The following is a 19,055-nucleotide window of genomic DNA, read 5'->3' on the forward strand; positions in this document are numbered from 1 at the left end:
AACCCGGGAGGCGGAGGTTGCAGTGAGCCAAGATCGTGCCATTGAACTTGGGCCTGGATGACAAGAGGGAAACTCCATCTCAAAAATAATAATAATAATAACAATATGAATTTCTTTCAACTTATATTATTTATAATAACAAAGTTTAGCACCCTTAAAGATGTAACTCTTAATGTGTCTTGAGTCCTCTCCTAAATTTGCTGTGGGGTCATGGAAAAGATGGCTTTCAAGTAAGGGAGGCTGAGGCAGAAGGATCACTTGAGCTCAGAGGTGAGAGTTCAGCCTGGGCAACAGCAAAACTCCATCTCTAATAAAATTTTTAATAAAAACCTTTTTATTTCCTTATTTAAGGTCCAAGTTCCAGGCATTCTTTGTCCTAGAGATTAAAAAGTAAGTGGCTGCCTGACCTTCTGCCAGCCTTTATGGAGAAATCAAGCCCCTGGAAACAGGAGATGCCTGACTTATCTCAACTGCCCTTGTCTCTAGGGTGACAGTTACAAGCCTGCTGCTGCCTCCCCACAAGACTCCTTGAGGCCTGAAAATTGTTTATCAGGCAGATTGTTTAGCTATAGGAAATAAGGACACATGTACAAACAAAATTTGGGATGGATTTAGATTTTTTTCGCTCTCTGGCAGAAAATAATTTCAAGTTTCTGTGCTCCTTCCCCTTGTCAATGTACTGTTAGTATTTTGAAAATTTGACTTTATAACAGTTTATTGGAAAAGTTATATTGACATGTTCCCACTGTACTGGAAAGGAGCGGCCTGTGTTGTTGTATTCTCAACATCTTTCATGAATCGCTGAAGCCCAGAAGGGTTCATTGAATATATTTTTCCTCTGATTTCTAAAAAATGCTACATGGCAGAAAAAGAAATCTCGGTTAAACTTAAGAAAGTAGATATTACTTAGCTTTTGGAGATCGTTGCTTATTTGGATTAGTGTTTTTTTTTTTAAGGCACTAACAAAAACTCAAAAGAAAAAAGAAAGCTGAGAGAAGGATAATGCGGGCAGAAGAGGGACACAAAATACTGCTTTCTACCACTCCCCCTCCTCAAAGAGTATTTGAAGTTGTAGAAGACTCGCATCAGTTGAATCCCTGCAGGCTTCACAGAGCGAAGCACAAAGGGCTGACTCCTATCTGTGTTTGCATGAGAGTGGGCTGGCTATTAGACCACCAAACAAAGGAAGGGCCAGGTGATTCCACAAAAGAGCCATTTGAAGTGTAAGGATTGATTTCCTTTCCTGCCAAACTCTCCTATTGCCAAATATCTCAACCCCAGCATTGGCCTGAAGTTGATCCTCTTCCCCTGAATCAGGCTAATCTACCCTGTTGTTTATACAAGCTGTGTTATCTAGTAGTGTTGAGTCACCGTTATAAGTATTGCCTACATCTACTTATTACAAAAAGCTTCTGAATTCCTTCCCTGGGAAGAGTTCTGTAACTTGGGAAACTGAACTTTATAGTCCAGACCACCTAAACACCTAAAGCAGAGAATGAGTCCCAAAGTTTTCAGCACTATAACAACCAAACTTTTTTTTTTTTTTTTTTTGAGACGGAGTCTCACTCAGTCACCAGACTGGAGTGCAGTGGTGCAATCTTGGCCCACTGTAAGCTTCAACTCCCTGGTTCAAGCCATTCTCCTGCTCAGCCTTTCGAGTTACTGGGATTACAGCCATGCACCACCATGCCCAGCTAATTTTTGTATTTTTAGTAGAGATGAGGTTTCACTGGGTTGGTCCGGATAGTCTCACTCTCCTGACCTCTTGATCCACCTGCCTCAGCCTCCCAAGGTGCTGGGATTACTGGAGTGAGCCACTGCAACCAGCAACAACCAAGCATTTTTAGATTTTTGTGTATTTCCTCTCCCTTCATTTTCTTTTCTTTCTTTCTTTCTTTTTTTTTTTTTTGAGATGGAGTTTCGCTCTTGCTGCACAGGCTGTAATGCAATGGTGCGATCTCAGCTCACAGAAATCTCCACCTCCCGAGTTCAAGCAATTCTACTGCCTCAGCCTCCCGAGTAACTTGGATTATAGGCATATGCCACCACACCCAGCTAATTTTGTTTTTTTTTTTTGTTTTGTTTTTTAGTAGAGACGGATTTCTCCATGTTGGTCAGACTGGTCTCAAACTCTCACCTTCAGGTGATCCACCTGCCTCTTTCTTTTTCTTTTTTTAAATTCAACTTCCATTTTGAAAAACTTTTTTTTTTTTGAGATAGAGTTTCACCCTTGTTGCCCAGGCTGGAGTGCAATGGCATGGTCTTGTCTCACTGCAACCTCTGCCTCCCGAGTTCAAGCCTCAGCCTCCTGAGTAGCTGGGATTACAGGTGCCCGACACTACACCCAGCTAATTTTTGTATTTTTAGTAGAGATGGGGTTCACCATGTTGGCCAGGCTGGTCTCGAACTCCTGATCTCAGGTGATCCACCTGCCTTGGTCTCCCAGAGTGCTGGGATTATATGCGTGAGCCACCACACCAGCTGAAAAACCTTTGTAGAGAATGTTTTGATAATCTTTGATCACTTGCCATATCCCAGAGTGGTGTGAAACCAGCATTTAAAAACATTAATGTACATTTAATACTTGTTCTTGGCCTCCATTACTTAAATTTAAAAGTTTAATACATCGTTGTTACACAGTCTGTAAATATTGATTAGCCCACTTGTGTTCTGAGTTCTTTTAATACTTGCTTGATTGCAGGAAATCTTCACCGAACCAGCAGTGTTCCTGAGTATGTCTACAACCTACACTTGGTTGAAAATGATTTTGTTGGAGGCCGTTCCCCTGTTCCTAAAAACTATGACACGCTAAAGGTAGGCTATCAAAGAATGTAACCCTAGTGATCAGATTACCAGGAAGATATTTTCAAACTTCCTAAGATTATTTTTGAATGTTTACTTTTCCCAAGTATTATCATTTCCTAAATGAGTTTTGAGAAAATTGATTTTTGTGAGGATACCATGGAAAACTGGGGACGTGAAAAAGTCTTACATCCTAGTGCAAATAAATATGACTCAAGTCAACCAAGTCTTACTTTCAAAAAGCCTTTACCCACAAAGGGGCCAACTTCTCGTCATCTGATTCAGAGAAACAGACCTGTTGGGTAATAGTACTAGAGTAATTAGTCCTCAGCAAAGTTGAAAACCAAGTTATGCCTCCTTTAAACTGTATTTCTCTCCTGTGCAGGCTGGCACAGTTGCCACTTATGAAGGACGCTGGGGAAGAGGAACAGCACAGTATAGCTCCCAGAAGTCCATGGAAGAAAGGTCCTTGAGGCATCCTCTGAGGAGATTGGAGATTTCTCCCGACAGCAGCCCGGAGAGGGCTCACTACCCGCCTAGCGATTACCAGTACAGCCAGCGAAGCCAGGCTGGGCACACCCTGCGCCACCAAGAAAGCAGGCGGGCCGCTCTCCTGGTGCCACCGAGATACGCTCGCTCCGAGATCGTGGGGGTCAGCCGTGCTGGCACCACAAGCAGGCAGCGCCACTTTGACACTTACCACAGACAGTACCAGCATGGCTCCGTTAGCGATACCGTCTTTGACAGTGTCCCTGCCAACCCAGCCCTGCTCACATACCCGAGGCCAGGGACCAGCCGCAGCATGGGCAACCTCTTGGAGAAAGAGAACTACCTGACCTCAGGCTCCACCGTTGGGCAGGGCAGGCCGCTGGTGCCCCTGCAGCCCCTCACTCAGAACAGGGCTTCCGGGTACTCCTGGCACAAGAGCTCCTTCCACAGCACCCGCACGCTGAGGGAAGCTGGGCCCAGTGTGGCCGCGGATTCCGTAGATTCCGGCGGGAGGAGAACGCACTTGACCGTGGGCCAGGTGGCGGCAGGGGTGAGTGGGAATCTGCTCACTGAAAGAAGCACTTTCACTGACTCCCAACTCGGGTAAGTCCCCTCCTGACTCTGCAGCTCAGCCATTGCCAGCACATTCTGTTCCCACAGCCCTGACAGCATGAGCTGGCACTTCTGGGGCTGGAGAGAAAAGCTTCCAGAGATAAGTGATTAAAATAATGACTTTTCAGGCAGCTGCCTAATTGACAGATCAGCCTATTTACCTCGGGGACAGGGGCCAAGCTACCTGCTCACATGGCAGCTTTGTGCAGAAATGTGACATTTAGTCCATCTGTTGCAGATTAGATGCTAGCTGAAGGGACCCTACCCCTTGGCCATGTGAAAATCTGCTCTAAACTTCAAAGCAGGCCCAGAAATGGAGAATTGCATCGCATTTTCTTCATCATCCCATGAAATAAAAGGAAACAACGCTTATTCCTAGCGCTAAGTGTGAACCTCAAATGCCGTTTTGATAACTATGACTGTAAAATGAGCTAAGGAAAGATGGCTGACTTCTAGATGTCTCTTCTGCCTTGAATACTTGGTATCGTTTAGATTTCTAGTGTCAGTGATTTGAAGGGGTATTCTTTTGGCAATATTAAATTATTAAAATAACTGAATTTTTTAATCGTTCCTTTCCCTTCCTATTTATAGCTTGACTAATTGAGTATTTGGAACTTAACCCTTATTCATGTTTAATGCCTAAGCACAAATTTTATAAACTGAGCACATTACTAAGAGAAAGTTGAGAAATGGATGGCCGATTAGATCAGGAACTCCTGCAATAGTGATCTCACATCATTAGGATAAAACATTAGATATGTTGTTGTTATTTGATTGCTAACATTGTCTAATGATAGTTGTAGCCTCTAACTATCCCTTCAAGTGAAATTGTACAGTATGCCCACTGACCAAGTAGGCGTCAGTGATAAACTACTTCTCAAAATGTTGAGGAGTAATCTAAACACAGGAATTTTTTTTTTTTTTAGACAGAATTATGCTCTTGTTGCCCAGGCTGGAGTGCAGTGGCGTGTTCTCGGCTCACCACAACCTCCACCTCTGGGATTCAAGCTATTCTTCTGCCTCAGCCTTCTGAGTAGCTGGGATTACAGGCATGTGCCACCACACCTGGCTAATTTTGTATTTTTAGTAGAGATGGAGTTTCTCCATGTTGGTCAGGCTGGTTTCGAACCCCCAATCTCAGGTGATCCCCTGCCTTGGCCTCCCGAAGTGCTAGGATTACAGGCATGAGCCACTGTGCCTGGCCTACCACAGGAAATATTTTTTATGGCATAAAATTCACCATGAGATTTCTAAAATTTCTTATAGTAAGCAGACTTTTGGCAATGTGAGCATACTCACAAAGAGGAAAAATGAGCCGGGAACAGTGGATCGGGCCTGTAATCCAAGCACTTTGGGATGCCCAGGTGAGCGAATCACTTGAGCTCAGAAGTTGAGGACAGCTTGGGCAACATGGTGAAACCCATCTCTACAAACAATACGAATACTAGCTGAGTGTGGTGGTGTGCACCTGTAGTCCTAACTACTTGAGAGGCTGAGGCGGGAGGATTGCTTGAGCCCAAGAGGTAGAGGTCACAGTGAGCCAAGACTGCACCACTGCACTCCAGCCTGGGGAACACAGTAAGACCTCATCTCCTCCAACAACTGGCATTGTCTTTCTCCATCTGTGTCCCTTGCTTCTTGAACCACCCTGTCACTTACCAGACTCTTGTCAACCCACTGCAATATGATTTTAATCCCCTCCATCACACTGAAAGTCTCCTGACAAATGTAGCAATGACTGCCTTATTTGCTTCATCCTACACAGACAGTATACTGGGTAATATAAGCAGTCCTTATATTCCTAAACCTGCAGGAAATTCTCTCATCCCTTGGTTTTGAGGGCACCAGCTTCCCCTGGTTTTCCGCTCGCCTCTCCAGCCATTCTTGGTCAGTCTTCTCTCCGTGCTCCCTTTATGCCTGCCCAAAGAAGGCATCTTCAGTAACCTTTCTATTCCAAGTCCTGATGCTCTTCCAGAGAGGCCCTGTGTACCTCACTTGTATCCTTATGGTTCTCAAAGTTTTGTCTTCATCTCCATCCTCAATGCCAAATTCTGGACCTAAGTGAAAATCTAACAACCTCCTGGGCGTTTCAAACTCAGCATATCCTAAACTCAACTCATCATCTACTCCCTATCCTCAACTTCCGCCCATCTCCTCCTGCTGTAGTCTACTTTTTTTTTTCTGAGACAGAGTCTCACTCTGTCACCCAGCCTGGAGTGCAAGGGCGTGATCTCAGCTCACTGGAACCCCTGCCTCCTGGGTTCAAGCAATTCTTCTGCCTTACCTTCCTGAGTACCTGGGATTACAGGCTCATGTCACCATGCCCAGCTAATTTTTGTATTTTTAGTACAGATGGGGTTTCACCATGTTAGTCAGTCTGGACTCAAACTTCTGACCTCATGATCTGCCCGCCTCAGCCTCCCAAAGTGCTAAGACTACAGGCATGAACCACCATACCCAGCCTAGTCTACTATTTTCAAACCTGGAAGTCATTCTTACCTTCTTCTGTATTCACTTATCACCAAGCCATATCTTTCCTTCTATAATGGGTCTTACATTTTTACCCTTTTTTCCATTTCCATTTCACTGGCCTCTCTGTCTCTGGTCTTGCTCAGTCAGAACCGTTCTCTAGGACTGTCAGAATTATCTTTCCACCTCTGATTGTTTCTCTCCCCGGTTTATAACCCTTCCATAATTCCACTAAGTAAGTATTCATGCTTTTAGCCAGACCTACAAGGCCCGTTGTGTTTTCATCTCTGCTTATCACTTCAACCTCTTCGCCTTCTACTCTTCTCTGCCATCATCACCACCATCCCCAAACATACCCACATACCAACACCCAAACCACCTGGAACCTCTTTCTTTAATGCAAGATATTCATCCATATTTATTCTCTCTCTCTTTCCTTCTTTCTCCCCACTCCAGATCTTTACATATGCAACTCTGGATTTTTGTCTGACTACTTATAATTCTGGATTTAGCTCAGATACCACCTTTTTTCTGACCACTTCCTTCCCAGTCTAGCTGAGGTGCCCCAGATAGCAGCCTTGCATGTCTTTATCAGAATAATATATTGTGGCTATTCATGTTCTTATCTGTTCTCCCTCTGGACTTTGAGCTTTTTGTAAATGCGTAATCATCTTTATATTCTCAGCACCCTAAAATGGAAGTAAGTCTAAAGTAGGAACTGTAACAATATCTGATGAGGCCAGGCATAGTAGTTCACACCTGTAATCCCAGCACTTTGGGAGGCCAAGATGGAGGATTGCTTGAGCCCAGGAGTTTCAGACCAGCTTGGGCAACATGGGGAGACCCCCATTTCTATTAAAAATAAACAACTTAGCCTGACATGGTAGTACCCACCTGTGGTCGCAGCTACTCCGGAAGCTAAAGTGGGAAGATTGCTTGAGCCAGTGAGGTTGAGGCTACAGTGAGCAGTGATTGTGCCACTGTACTCCAGCCTGGGCAACAGAATGAGATCTTGTTTCAATAAATAAATAAGAGTATGGTGAAAGAGCAAAGGAATTAAAGGAGAAATGAAATATAAACTTTACTTTTTGCCATCTAAGTTTTGTTGCTCAAATTCTTGAAGAAGTATTAGTTATACTATTTTTCAATTATTGTTTTAATAGAAAGGGTAAATTGTATTAGAATATTTAATCATATTTCAAAGAATAGAAGGAACAGTTGAGGTCAAGAAATTTAAAAATAATGAGTAAGGAATCTCTTCCTGAGATTTCCCCAAATTGTAGAGAGTAGAAGTCATAGAAATCAACTTTTTTCTCTGATGTTGAAAGGAAAATTTGTCTCTCTGTTAGAAGGAGAAGGAGCCAGAAGTATTTTGTGTAATGAGGAAGATAGATGCCCAAGGTGGTGCCTCTGCCTCCCTGACTTTCCCCTTTCCTTTGCTGGGCTCCATGGCTCATTTCAGCTCCCCAGGCTGCTCCCTGGGACCCCTGCCCTGAGACCACACACTGTGTTCTCCTTTGCCCCGCATTGTCTCATATTTCAAGCTCTGTCCAGCCCCTATTTTGGGGATTTAATTTTTTATGCCTAGTGAAATTCCCACATGTAAAGGAGTAGTCTTTCATGTACATTAAATATTAACTAGATATAACCATAAGCCTGTAATAATGACCTAAGGTAAACAATGGACACGGCTTTCCAAAAGATGAATGGCTGGTTAAACAGTGACTAATGCAGCTAAAAACTGAGACTTCCATGTCTCTCAGTAAAAGAGAGACACACTGATGAAACTGATGTTCTAAATCAAACTGATGAAAAAGGTTTTTAAACATCACCAGAAGAAAGTTCTATATGAATTTGTCTAAAACCATGATTTCTGACCTGTTGGAGAGTGGTGGTTCTACAGATGAGTATTAGGGTCTTCATAGGCTCTTCCCAGTAAGCATCACAACAGATGAAAATGGCTCACACCTGTAATCGCACCACGTTGGGAAGCCGAGGCAGGTGGATCACTTGAGGTCAGCAGTTCAAGACCAGCCTGGCCAACATGGTGAAACCCCATCTCTACTAAAAATACAAAAATTAGCTGAGCATGGTGGTGGGTGCCCATAATCCCAGTTACTGGGGAGGCAGTAGAATCGCTTGAACCCGAGAGGCAGAGGTTGCAGTGAGCTGCTTTCGCACCATTGCACTCCAGCCTGGGCGATTGAGTGAGACTCAGTCTCAAAAAAAATAAATTAAATATAAAAATTGAGTGGGATATATGATGGTCTACAAGAGGAGCAGTGGAAAATAAAATAGGATATGTCATCAAGTGCTAGGTTGCATGGTACATGTTAGTGTCTACAGAAATTTAAAGAAAACAAGAGCAGGACTGGGCATGGTGGCTCACACATGTAGTTGCAGCACTTTGGGAGGCTGAGGCTGGCAGATTGCTTGAGCCCAGGAATTTGAGACCAGCCTGGGCAACATGGCAAAATCCTATTTGTACAGAGTATACAAGAATTAGCTGGGTGTGGTGGTGCATGCCTGTAGTCCCAGCTATGCGGGAGGCAGAGGCAAGAGAATCACCTGAGCCTGGGAGGTGCAGGCTGCAGTCAGCCATAATCACGGCACTGTACCCCAGCCTGGGCAACAGAGTGAGACCCTGTCTCAAAAAAAAAATGAAACAAACAAAACCCACAAGAGCAATGTGCTCTGAGATTAGTTGAGGGAGACTAAGTAGAGACGGTGGCTCTTCACTGGATTGCCAGTCCAATCTGTGACTCAATAGCACTGCAGAGCAGGAAACAGATCATAGTGACTTCCCTCCATGTCCTCTTAATGATGACCTGCTTTATTTAGTTCTTTGATTTTTCGTCTCTTTCAACTATACTTTTTTTTCCATTTCCATTTTTAACAGCCCAGTTCAAGGCTTTTTTGCCTCAGCTGAACTTTTTGAAGTGCCCTCAACATGGTCTCTTTCTTTCAGCATACACGTGTCCACTCCAGAGTCATCTTTCCAAAGCACTGCTTTCATCATCACTTTAAAATATTTGTGGGGATTTGCATTTACTGAGTGTCTGACACTCAGTAGGAGCTATCCATTCATTAGTTTATGTTTGCTTTGCCTTCAGAAGTGTAGCCATATTCTAATATCAGGGAAACCAGCCTGGCAGGGCTGTGTTGTTAGTTGGCAGAACACTGGCTACTGGGGATTACACACAAACACAAGTTACTGGGTTGTTTGTTTTGTTTTTTTGAGACAGAGTTTCGCTCTTACTGCCCAGGCTGAAGTGCAGTGGCACGATCCTGGCTCACTGCATCCTCTGCCTCCTGGGTTCAAATAATTCTCCTGCCTCAGCCTCCTGAGTAGCTGGGATTACAGCCCCCCCACCACCACACCTAGCTAATTTTTGTATTTTTAGTAGAGAAGGGTTTCACCATGTTGGCTGGGCTGGTCTCAGCCACCATGTTGGCTGGGTGATCCACCTGCCTCAGCCTCCCAAAGTGCTGGGATTACAGGCCTGAGCCACTGCACCTGACCAAGTTACTGGGTTGTTCCCCTCCGCCCCCATAACGTCTCATATTCTGACTAATGGTATTTTACACTGCTTTCTCTTACTATTTAAAATTTATACTGATATTTTAAAAATTGTTGAAAAGACTCACTTCTGGAGAATATGTTCAGGGGTCAGTGGGGCTGGGGAACAACTTCTCTTCCTGGTTCTCCAGTCCAGGCCCAACACCACCTCCCAAGCCAGGTTTCTTCTGCAGGCTTCAATAATTGTTTCATAAGTGAGTGGAAAGAGAAGAAAGGAAGAAAGAGAGAGAAGAAGGGAAGAAGAGAGAAAAGGGGCTGGCGTGGGGGAATGCTGTAGTAGAACAGAGGAGGAAAGAATAGCTCTCTCTGGGAGAGGGACGCGGAAAATATTTCACAGAAATGAAGATATTTAAGCTGAGGCAGGAGGATTGCTTAAGACCAGGAGTTGGAGACCAGCCTGGGCAACACAAGGCACCATCTTTATAAAAAATTAAAGAATTTGGCTGGGCACTGTGGCCCACGCCTGTAATCCCAGCACTTTGGGAGGCCAAGGTGGGCACATCACGAGGTCAGGAGTTTGAGACCAGCCTGTCCAACATGGTGAAACGCCATCTCTACTAAAAATACAAAAATTAGCCAGACGTTGTAGCAGGTGCCTGTAATCCCAGCTACTTAGGAGGCTGAGGCACGAGAATTGCTTGAACCCAAGAGGCAGAGGTTCCAGTGAGCCGAGATCGTGCCATTGCACTCCAGTCTGGGTGACAGAGCAAGACTCTGTCTCAAAAAATTAGTCAGGAGTGGTGGCTCACACCTATAGTCGCAGCTGCTCAGAAGGCTGAAATGAGAGGATCACTTGAGCCCAGGAGGTTGAGGTTATGTTGAGCTGTGATCACATCACTGCACTCCTGCCTGAGTAACAAAACAGGACTGTGTCTTTCTAAAAAAAAGAACAAGAAGAATTTAAGATATTTGAAATGAGTCTTGAAGAATGGATAAGGATTAGGTAATATGATAAGTTTCCTGGAAGAGTCAAAGGTGGTTTCTGAAGAAGGTGGCAGTGTTTACAGAAAGATTAAAAACACGAAGTGATTGGAGGGGTGTGTAGTAGATCCAAGGAGTGGGAGGGAAAGGGGTTGAGGATGACAGGAAATGGAGACAGACCTGGTCCAGAATGTATGCCATGTTGTGCAGGTGGACTTGATAGACAATAACAAAACAGAAAGTTGACCCCTGACAGCTGTAGTAAACCTTGCTGAGGAAGTCTTCATTTCGTTTAGGATTGTTTTTAGTGATAAAGTGAAATCGCACTGGGTTGCCTAAGTGTGAACACAGAGCTTCTGTGTCAATCATGTTCAGGAAAATAAAGGATTAGAGTAATGGAATTGTATGTGGGTGTTAGAGATGGGAAATTCAAACTTTCCTGAGTCATGTATGGCTTATGAGATAGATTAATGGCTCAATGTTAAAAAAAAAAAAAAAAAAAGGCTGCCTAACAGAAGGCTGTTCTTATGAATGATCTTTCACTAGTTAAAACACCTGCAGTGATGGCTGGTAAAGCTTTGCTATTGAGCTTGAGACTAGACTCACAGAGTTCTGATTCTCTGTAAAGGCATCAGATTCCATGAATGTAAAATATTTCCATCTCCTTTAAAACGTGTGTGTATATTAGATAAAAATGACTCGAATTCTAGTTTTAATGGTAATAGCCTGAATTTTTTTAACCAATTATAATTGACTTGTGAGGCACATTAAAAATATGAGATCATCATGTAATTCTCAGTACAGATGCCAGAAATTTTCTGCTTCACTTTTAATACCCTTATACTTATGAGGTAGCCCTTCTGTGTTTGAACATGTGTTTCAGAAGCAGGGGTATTAGTTTTTAGTCATGAGGCACATTACTGCTTATCACCCCACCTGTACCACACCCACCCCCACACAGGCACACCCTTCACAATGCTGCACACACTCACACCTGTACACATGTGTATATATTCATGGGTTAGCCTGATAGAAAAGAGTATTTCCTCATTATGCTTGCTAGTAGATACTGGAAAACTCCTCAGTATTCATTACTGTTTCTATTACCTAGAATGAATCTGGTATAACCCTCTTTGAAGCCAGAAACAGGCCTAAATTACCTTTAAAGTGTGTCTTTAGTCATTATTTTGTTTGTTTTTGAAACAGAGTCTTGCTCTATTGTTCAGGCTGTGGTGCAGTGGTGTGACTAAGGCTCATTACAGCCTTGGCCTCCCAGGCTCAAGCGATCCTCCTACCTCTTCCAAGTATCTGGGTCTACAGGCACACGCTGCCACACCCAGCTAATTTTGTTTGTTTTTTGTAGAGACAGGGTCTCACTGTGTTGCCAGGGATGGTCTTGAACTCCTGGACTCAAGCAATCTTCCTGTCTCAGCCTCCCAAAGTGCTGGGGTACTACAGATGTGAACCACCATGCCCAGCCTAGAAATAATTTTTAATTTCTGTAAACACATTTTTAAAAATTCTTTTAAAACTCTTATTGTGCCTTTAAAGTTGCTTTTAAAGCTGTAAGTATCATATGATACATATTTATCTTTTTTTTTTTTTTTTTTTTTTGAGATAGAGTCTCATTCTTTGGCCCAGGCTGTGAAGCAACACAGTCTCTGCTCCCTGGAACCTCTGTCTCCCAGGTTCAAATGATTCTCCTGCCTCAGCCTCCTGAGTATTACAGTATTACACCTGAGATTACAGCTGTACACCACCACGCCCAGCTAATTTTTTGCACTTTTAGTGGAGATGGGGTTTCATGATGTTGGCCACGCTGGTCCTGAACTCCTGACTTCAAGTGATCCACCACCTCAGCCTCATATTTATCTTTAAAAATTCAGCTTCTTTCTTTGGTGTATGTTAAAATTCAATCCAATGACATCATCCAGGGTCTCCAGTCTCATCAGAGCTGTAGTATTTCTGGCCAGTAAGTACCTCTGCCTTCTCATCTTGGGTGCTGATTTTTCTTTTGGCTGAAGAAAAACCAAGGTTCAGATGTTCTAGTGCTTTCCAGTATTAGCTGAGTCATCTCTGGAGGACCAGGTTGGTAGGCAGGAGAAGGGAGGTTTGGAATCTGGCTGAATCTGTGCCTGTTTGTCTAGGAATGCAGACATGGAGATGACTCTAGAGCGAGCAGTGAGTATGCTTGATGCAGACCACACGCCGCCGTCCAGGATTTCTGCTGCAGCCACTTTCATACAGCATGAGTGCTTCCAGAAGTCTGAAGCTCGGAAGAGGGTGAGTGTCATCTTCAGCCCATTGCAAAGCACAACACACTTTCACTTCTATCATGGTGACCTTGCACACTGAAACGAATACTTTATTTAAATTTTTAAAAATTGGGGCTGGGCGCAGTGGCTCACATCTGTAATCCCAGCACTTTGGGAGGCCGAGGCGGGTGGCTCGTGAGATCAGGTATTTAAGATCAGCCTGGCCAACGTGGTGAAACCCCGTCTCTACTAAAAATTAAAAAAATAGCCGGGTGCGGTAGCAGGCACCTGAAGTCCCAGCTATTTGGGAGGCTTAGGCGGGAGAATTGCTTGAACCTGGGAGGCGGAGGTTGCAATGAGCTGAGATCGCACCACTGCACTCCAGCCTGGGTGATAGAGCAAGACTCTATCTCAGGGGAACAAAAAAAAAGTCTGGGCACAGCAGCTCACAGCTGTAATCCCAGCACTTTGGGGCCAAGGTGGACAGAGCACGAGGTCAGGAGTTCAAGACCAGCCGGGGCAACATGGTGAAACCTTGTCTCTACTAAAATACAAAAAATTAGCTGGGCATGATGGCAGATGCCTGTAATCCCAGTTACTCAGAGACTGAGGCAGGAGAAGCACTTGAACCCAGGAGACAGAGATTGCAGTGAGCCAAGATTGTGCCTTTGCACTCTAGCCTAGATAACAAAAGGAGACTCCATCTCCAAAAAAAAAAAAAAAAAAAAAAAAATGGCCGGGCACAGTGGCTAACCCCTGTAATCTCAGCACTTTGGGAGGCTGAGGCGGGCAGATCACTTGAGGCAAGGGGTTCAAGACCAGCCTGGACAACATGATGAAACAGACTCTACTGAAAAAAAATACAGAAATTAACCAGGTATGGTGGTACATGCCTGTAATCCCAGTGAGGAAGGAGAATCACTTGAACCCAGGAGGCAGAGGCTGCAATGAGCCAAGATTGCCCTACTGCACTCCAGCCGGGGCGACAGAAGACTCATCTTAACAAAGCAACAAAAAATTGAGGTCTTTTACTTTAAAAGGAAGCATCTACTCATTACCAAAAATATTTTCTGCAATTCAGAAATGTAGAAAGTAAGTTGCTACACAAACTTTCCCGGTCTTTTATTGTCTCCCAACCTCCCCATTTAGAACCATCCCCAGAGGCCAATGTTTGGCAACTTTTTTTCATTTAATGATTCCATTAACATTTGTAACAATTGTTCAACTAATTGCTATGTGCCTATATCTTTTGACACTTTTGTTCCTGTAGGACAGATTCCCAAAGATAGAATCAATAGGTTATTTTTTATTTGTTTTAAAAAGTGAAACATTCATGAAAGAGGAGGAATCACAGCTCAAACAGGTATTCAATGAAAGTACGTCTCTTTTTCTCTAAACTCCAGCCTGTATCTCCTCTGTTCTCTCTGTCTCTCTCTCACACAAACACATATATCAATTTTTTCAGTCTTTCCAGAGATATTTTATACACATAGAACCAATTGTTGAAACAATTGAGTATCCTTTTCTAAAACACAAAATCAGATGGTAACTTACTACTTACAGGACTTTATTTTTTCACACTGTATCTTAGAAATCTTCAATATATGTTAATTTTACCTCATTCTTTTAAGATGCTGCATAGATTTCTGTTATCTAAATATACCAGTTTTATTGGTTCATTTTTTTTAACGACCTTATTGAGGTATAATCTGATATAGTTTTGACAGTATAAAACCATCATCACGATCAAGATCACAAACGTATCCATCACCTCCAGCGTTTTCTTGTGCCCCTCTGTAATCCGTATATCCCACCTGCCCCCAGCCTACTAACAGCCTCCGAAAACCACCAGTGATCTGCTTTCTTTCCTTTCTTTTTGAAACAAGGTCTCACTGTGTCACTCAGGCTGCAGTGCAGTGATGCGATCAAAGCTTAGTGCAGCCTCAACTTTCTGGGCTCAAGGAATCCTCCCACCCCAGCCTCCTGAGTAGCTGGAACTGTAGGCGCACACAACCATGCCCAGCTAATTTTTGTATTTTTTGTAGGGACGGGGGTCTCACTGTGTTGACCAGGCTGCTCTGGAACACCTGGGCTCAAGCAGTCCTCCTTCCTCAGCCTCCCAAAGTTCTGGAGTTATAGACGTGAGCCACTATGCCCAGCCATGATTTGGTTTCTGTCACTAGATTAGATTGAATTTTCTAGAATTTTATATAAATGGAATAATATAGAATATAAGCTTTTTTTACTCTGAATTCTTTTTTTTTCCAGTACTTCTCTCCTTTACTTGCCACAGATGCTATTTGCTTTTGTTTTTATTATTACTTTATTAAGTGCTATCTCTTCCACAAGATTTGTACTGTACATTAGGAATCATATCTGTTTTTAACTATATTCATATTTCCTATACTTGAGGTCAGTGCTTTGCACATAGCAATAACTAAACTAGTACTTTTGGAGTCAGTAACTATGTGAATGAATGAATATATGTTAGTTGTGTCAAGCTTTGAATTAAGTTATTAATCATACTTAGATCCTCAGAGTATAAGAAAGATTAAAGAAAGCTTCTCTTCAGCCGTATCAGTTCACTTCCTACTGGAGACATTTTTTTTTTTGAAAGAAAAAAAAGGAGAGAAGGAGAGGAAGAAAGAGGAAGAAAAAGAGGGAGAGAGAACAGGAATATTGCTTTATTCTAAAAATGGGTATTAATAATGGCCGATCAATATTTTGTGTATTTAAGGTGGAGAATGTATATTTTGTGTATTTAAAATGGAGAGCTCTATAAATATTTATTGAGTTTACTTGTTCCGGATCTGAGTTCAAGTCCTGGATATCCTTATTAATTTTCTGTCTCGTTGAGTCTAAATCTCTTTATGGGTCTTATGTATCTGGGTGTTAGGATTGTTAGCTCTTATTTTTGCATTGAACCTTTTACAACTATGTCTTTGTTGCTTTGATATCTATTTTATCAGATGCGAGAATTGCAACTCCTGCTTTTTATTTATTTATTTATTTTTGCTCTCCCCTTTGGTTGGTAAATTTTTCTCCAACCCTTTGATTTGAGTCTTTGTGTATCTTTGGATGTAAAATGGGTCTGGATGTCGCATATCGTTAGGTTTTGGCTGTATCTTTTGATTGGGGGATTTAGTCTATTTAAATTTAGGGTTACTGCCATTTGATGTTAACTGGCTATTTTATCCATTCGTTGATGTAAATTCTTCTTTATGTTGATGCTCTTTACTTTTTGGTATATTTTTAGAAAGGCTAATACTGGTTGTTCCTCTATGTGTAATGCTTCTTTCAGAAGGTTTTGTAAAGCAGGCCCGGTGGTAATAAAATCTCTGAGTACTTGCTTGTTCATAAAAATTTTATTTTTCCTTCAATTGTGAAGCTTAGTTTGGCAGGATATGAAATTCTGGGCTGAAAGTTCTGTTCTTTAAGGATGTTGAATATTGGCCCCCACTCTCTTCTGGCTTATAGGGTTTCCGCTGAGAGATCTGCTATAAATCTAATAGGCTTCCCTTTGTGGGTAACCTGACCTTTCTCTCTGGCTGCCCTTAGTATTTTCTCCTTCATTTCAACCCTGGTGAATCTAACGATTATGTGCCTTGGGGTTGCTCTTCTTGAGGAATACCTTTGTGGTGTTCTCTGTATTACCTGGGGTTGAATAGTGTCCTGCTTTGCTAGATTGGGAAAATTTTCCTGGATAATATCCTGAAGAATATTTTCCAGCTTGGATTCATTCTCTCCATCACATTCAGGTACACCTATCAAACGTAGATTAGGTCTTTTCACATAGTCCCATATTTCTTGGAGACTTTGCTCATTCCTTTTTATCCTTTTTTCTCTATTGTCTTCTCATTTTATTTCATTAAGTTGGTCTTCGACCTCTGATATCCTTTCTTCTGCTTGATCAATTCGGCTGTTCAAACTTGTGCATATTTCACTAAGTTCTCGTGTTGTATTTTTCAACTCCGTTAGTTCATTTATATTCCTCTCTATATTGTCTATTCTTGTTAGCATTTCATCAAACCTTTTCTCAAAGTTCTTAGTTTCTTTACATTTGGTTAGAACAAGTTCTTTTAACTCCCACAAGTTTCTTATCATCCACCTTTTAAAGCCTACTTCAGATAATGGAACACAGTCCTTTTCCATCAGGGCTTGTTCTGTTGCTGATGAGGAACTGCAATCCCCTGTAGAGGGAGAGGGGTTCTGATTTTGGGTATTCTCAGCCTTTTTAGGCTGGTTTCTTCCCTTTATTATAAATTTATCCATCTGTCGTCTTTACAATTACCGCCTTTGTAATTAGGTTTCTGAGTGGACATCCAATTTATTGATTCCCAGTGCTGGAATCCGAGCAACCCACTGCACCAGCCAAAATAGCAGCGATAAGACTGATGGTGCTCTTCTGCCCGGGAATCTCCGGTCTGGCTTCCTTCTTGAGTCCGTAACAAGCGGCTCTGCCTTCCCGGAGCTCCAAACACTGGGTCAGTAGGGGAACCAGTCCTGTTTACTCTGCATGAAGAGCTGCCATGCCAAGGCGCCGGCAAAACCGCTGCGCCAGCCACAAGAGTCGCACTGGCGACCCGTGGGGCTCCTCCACTGGGAATCTTCTGGTCCATGGGCGATGAAAATTTGTCTGAAAGTGTGGCATCCTCTTGTTCTCTGCTCTTTCACTGGGAGCTACAATCCCGAGCTGTTAGCGATCAGCCATCTTGGATCTCTCCATACTCTGAATTCTTTTACTTAGGTTAAGTCTTTTGAGATTCACCCATGTTGTATGTATCAGAAATTTTGGCTATTAAAAATAAAGCTACCATGAACATTTGTGTACAAGTCTTCATGTAGACATATGCTTTCATTTCTTTTAAGTAAATACCTAGGAGTAAATGCCTGGATGGTATGATAGGAATGTGTTTGACTTTTTAAGAAACTGCTGAATCATTTTACAAAGTAGCTGTGCCATTTTACATTCCCACTCGCAATTTATGAGAGTTCCAGTTCCTCCACATCTTAACATTTGATATAGTGAGCCTTAATATTAGCCTGCAAGTTTGTAGAGATGTTTTATTTTGGTTTTAATTTGCATTTCCCCAGTGACAAAGGGGTTGAACTTTTTTTTTTTTTTTTTTTTTTTTTTTTGAGACGGAGTCTGCCTCTGTTGCCCAGGCTTGAGTGCAGTGGCACAATCTCGTCTCACTGCAACATCCACCTCTCGGGCTCAAGTGATCCTCCCACCTCAGCCTCCCAAGTTGCTGGGCCTATCTGTAAACCACCACACCTTGCTAATTTTCGTATTTTTTGTAACGGTGGGGTTTCACCATGTTGCCCAACCTGGTTTTCAACTCCTGTCAAAGGAGCCAGCTACCTTGGCCTCCCAAAGTGATGGGATTATAGGCATGAGCTACCACACCCAGCCAGAACATCTCTTTACGTACTTACTTGCCACTTACGTATCTTCTTTGGTGAAATGTGTGTTCAATTATTTTGCCCATTTTTTATTTTATTTTCTTGTTTTCTTATTATTGAATTTGGAAAGTTTTTGAATATTTTCTATATACAAGATCTTTCTCAGATATGTAATATGGAAATATTTTGTCCCAGTTGTGCTTCATTTTTTTGTTCTCCTAATAGTTTTTCATTTTAATGGGGTCTAATTCATTCAGTTTTCCCCTTTATGGTTTGTGCTTTTCATGTGTATCCAAGAAATCTTTCCCTATTCAAAGGTTAGAAAATAATCCATATTTTATTCCAGAGGTTTTGTAAATGTTATATTTTATAGTTGTTCTGTGGTTCATTTGTGATTAATTTTTATATATTCTAAGATATGGACTGAAGTTCCTATTTTGGTATATGTAAATTTGATTGTTCAGCTGTCATTTTTGGCAAAGACTTTTATTTCACTACTGAATTGTCTTTGTATCTTTGCT

The 19,055-nt window shown here is 42.4% G+C and overlaps 1 protein-coding gene across 3 annotated transcripts in view; it reads left to right on the top strand.

Moving 5' to 3' along the window:
• Positions 1–19,055, top strand: part of PKP2 (plakophilin 2) — a 123,211-nt gene that overhangs the window by 15,536 nt on the left and 88,620 nt on the right. For all 3 annotated transcript variants that reach the window (XM_009003647.5, XM_002752378.6, XM_054238178.2), the window contains exons 2-4: positions 2,702–2,814; positions 3,188–3,894; positions 13,021–13,156. In XM_009003647.5, the coding sequence (XP_009001895.4) occupies positions 2,702–2,814; positions 3,188–3,894; positions 13,021–13,156 (956 nt within the window). The remainder of the gene's footprint in view (positions 1–2,701; positions 2,815–3,187; positions 3,895–13,020; positions 13,157–19,055) is intronic.

The sequence above is a fragment of the Callithrix jacchus genome, chromosome 9 (assembly GCF_049354715.1).
Source record: "Callithrix jacchus isolate 240 chromosome 9, calJac240_pri, whole genome shotgun sequence".
Classification (NCBI taxonomy): Eukaryota; Metazoa; Chordata; class Mammalia; order Primates; family Cebidae; genus Callithrix; species Callithrix jacchus.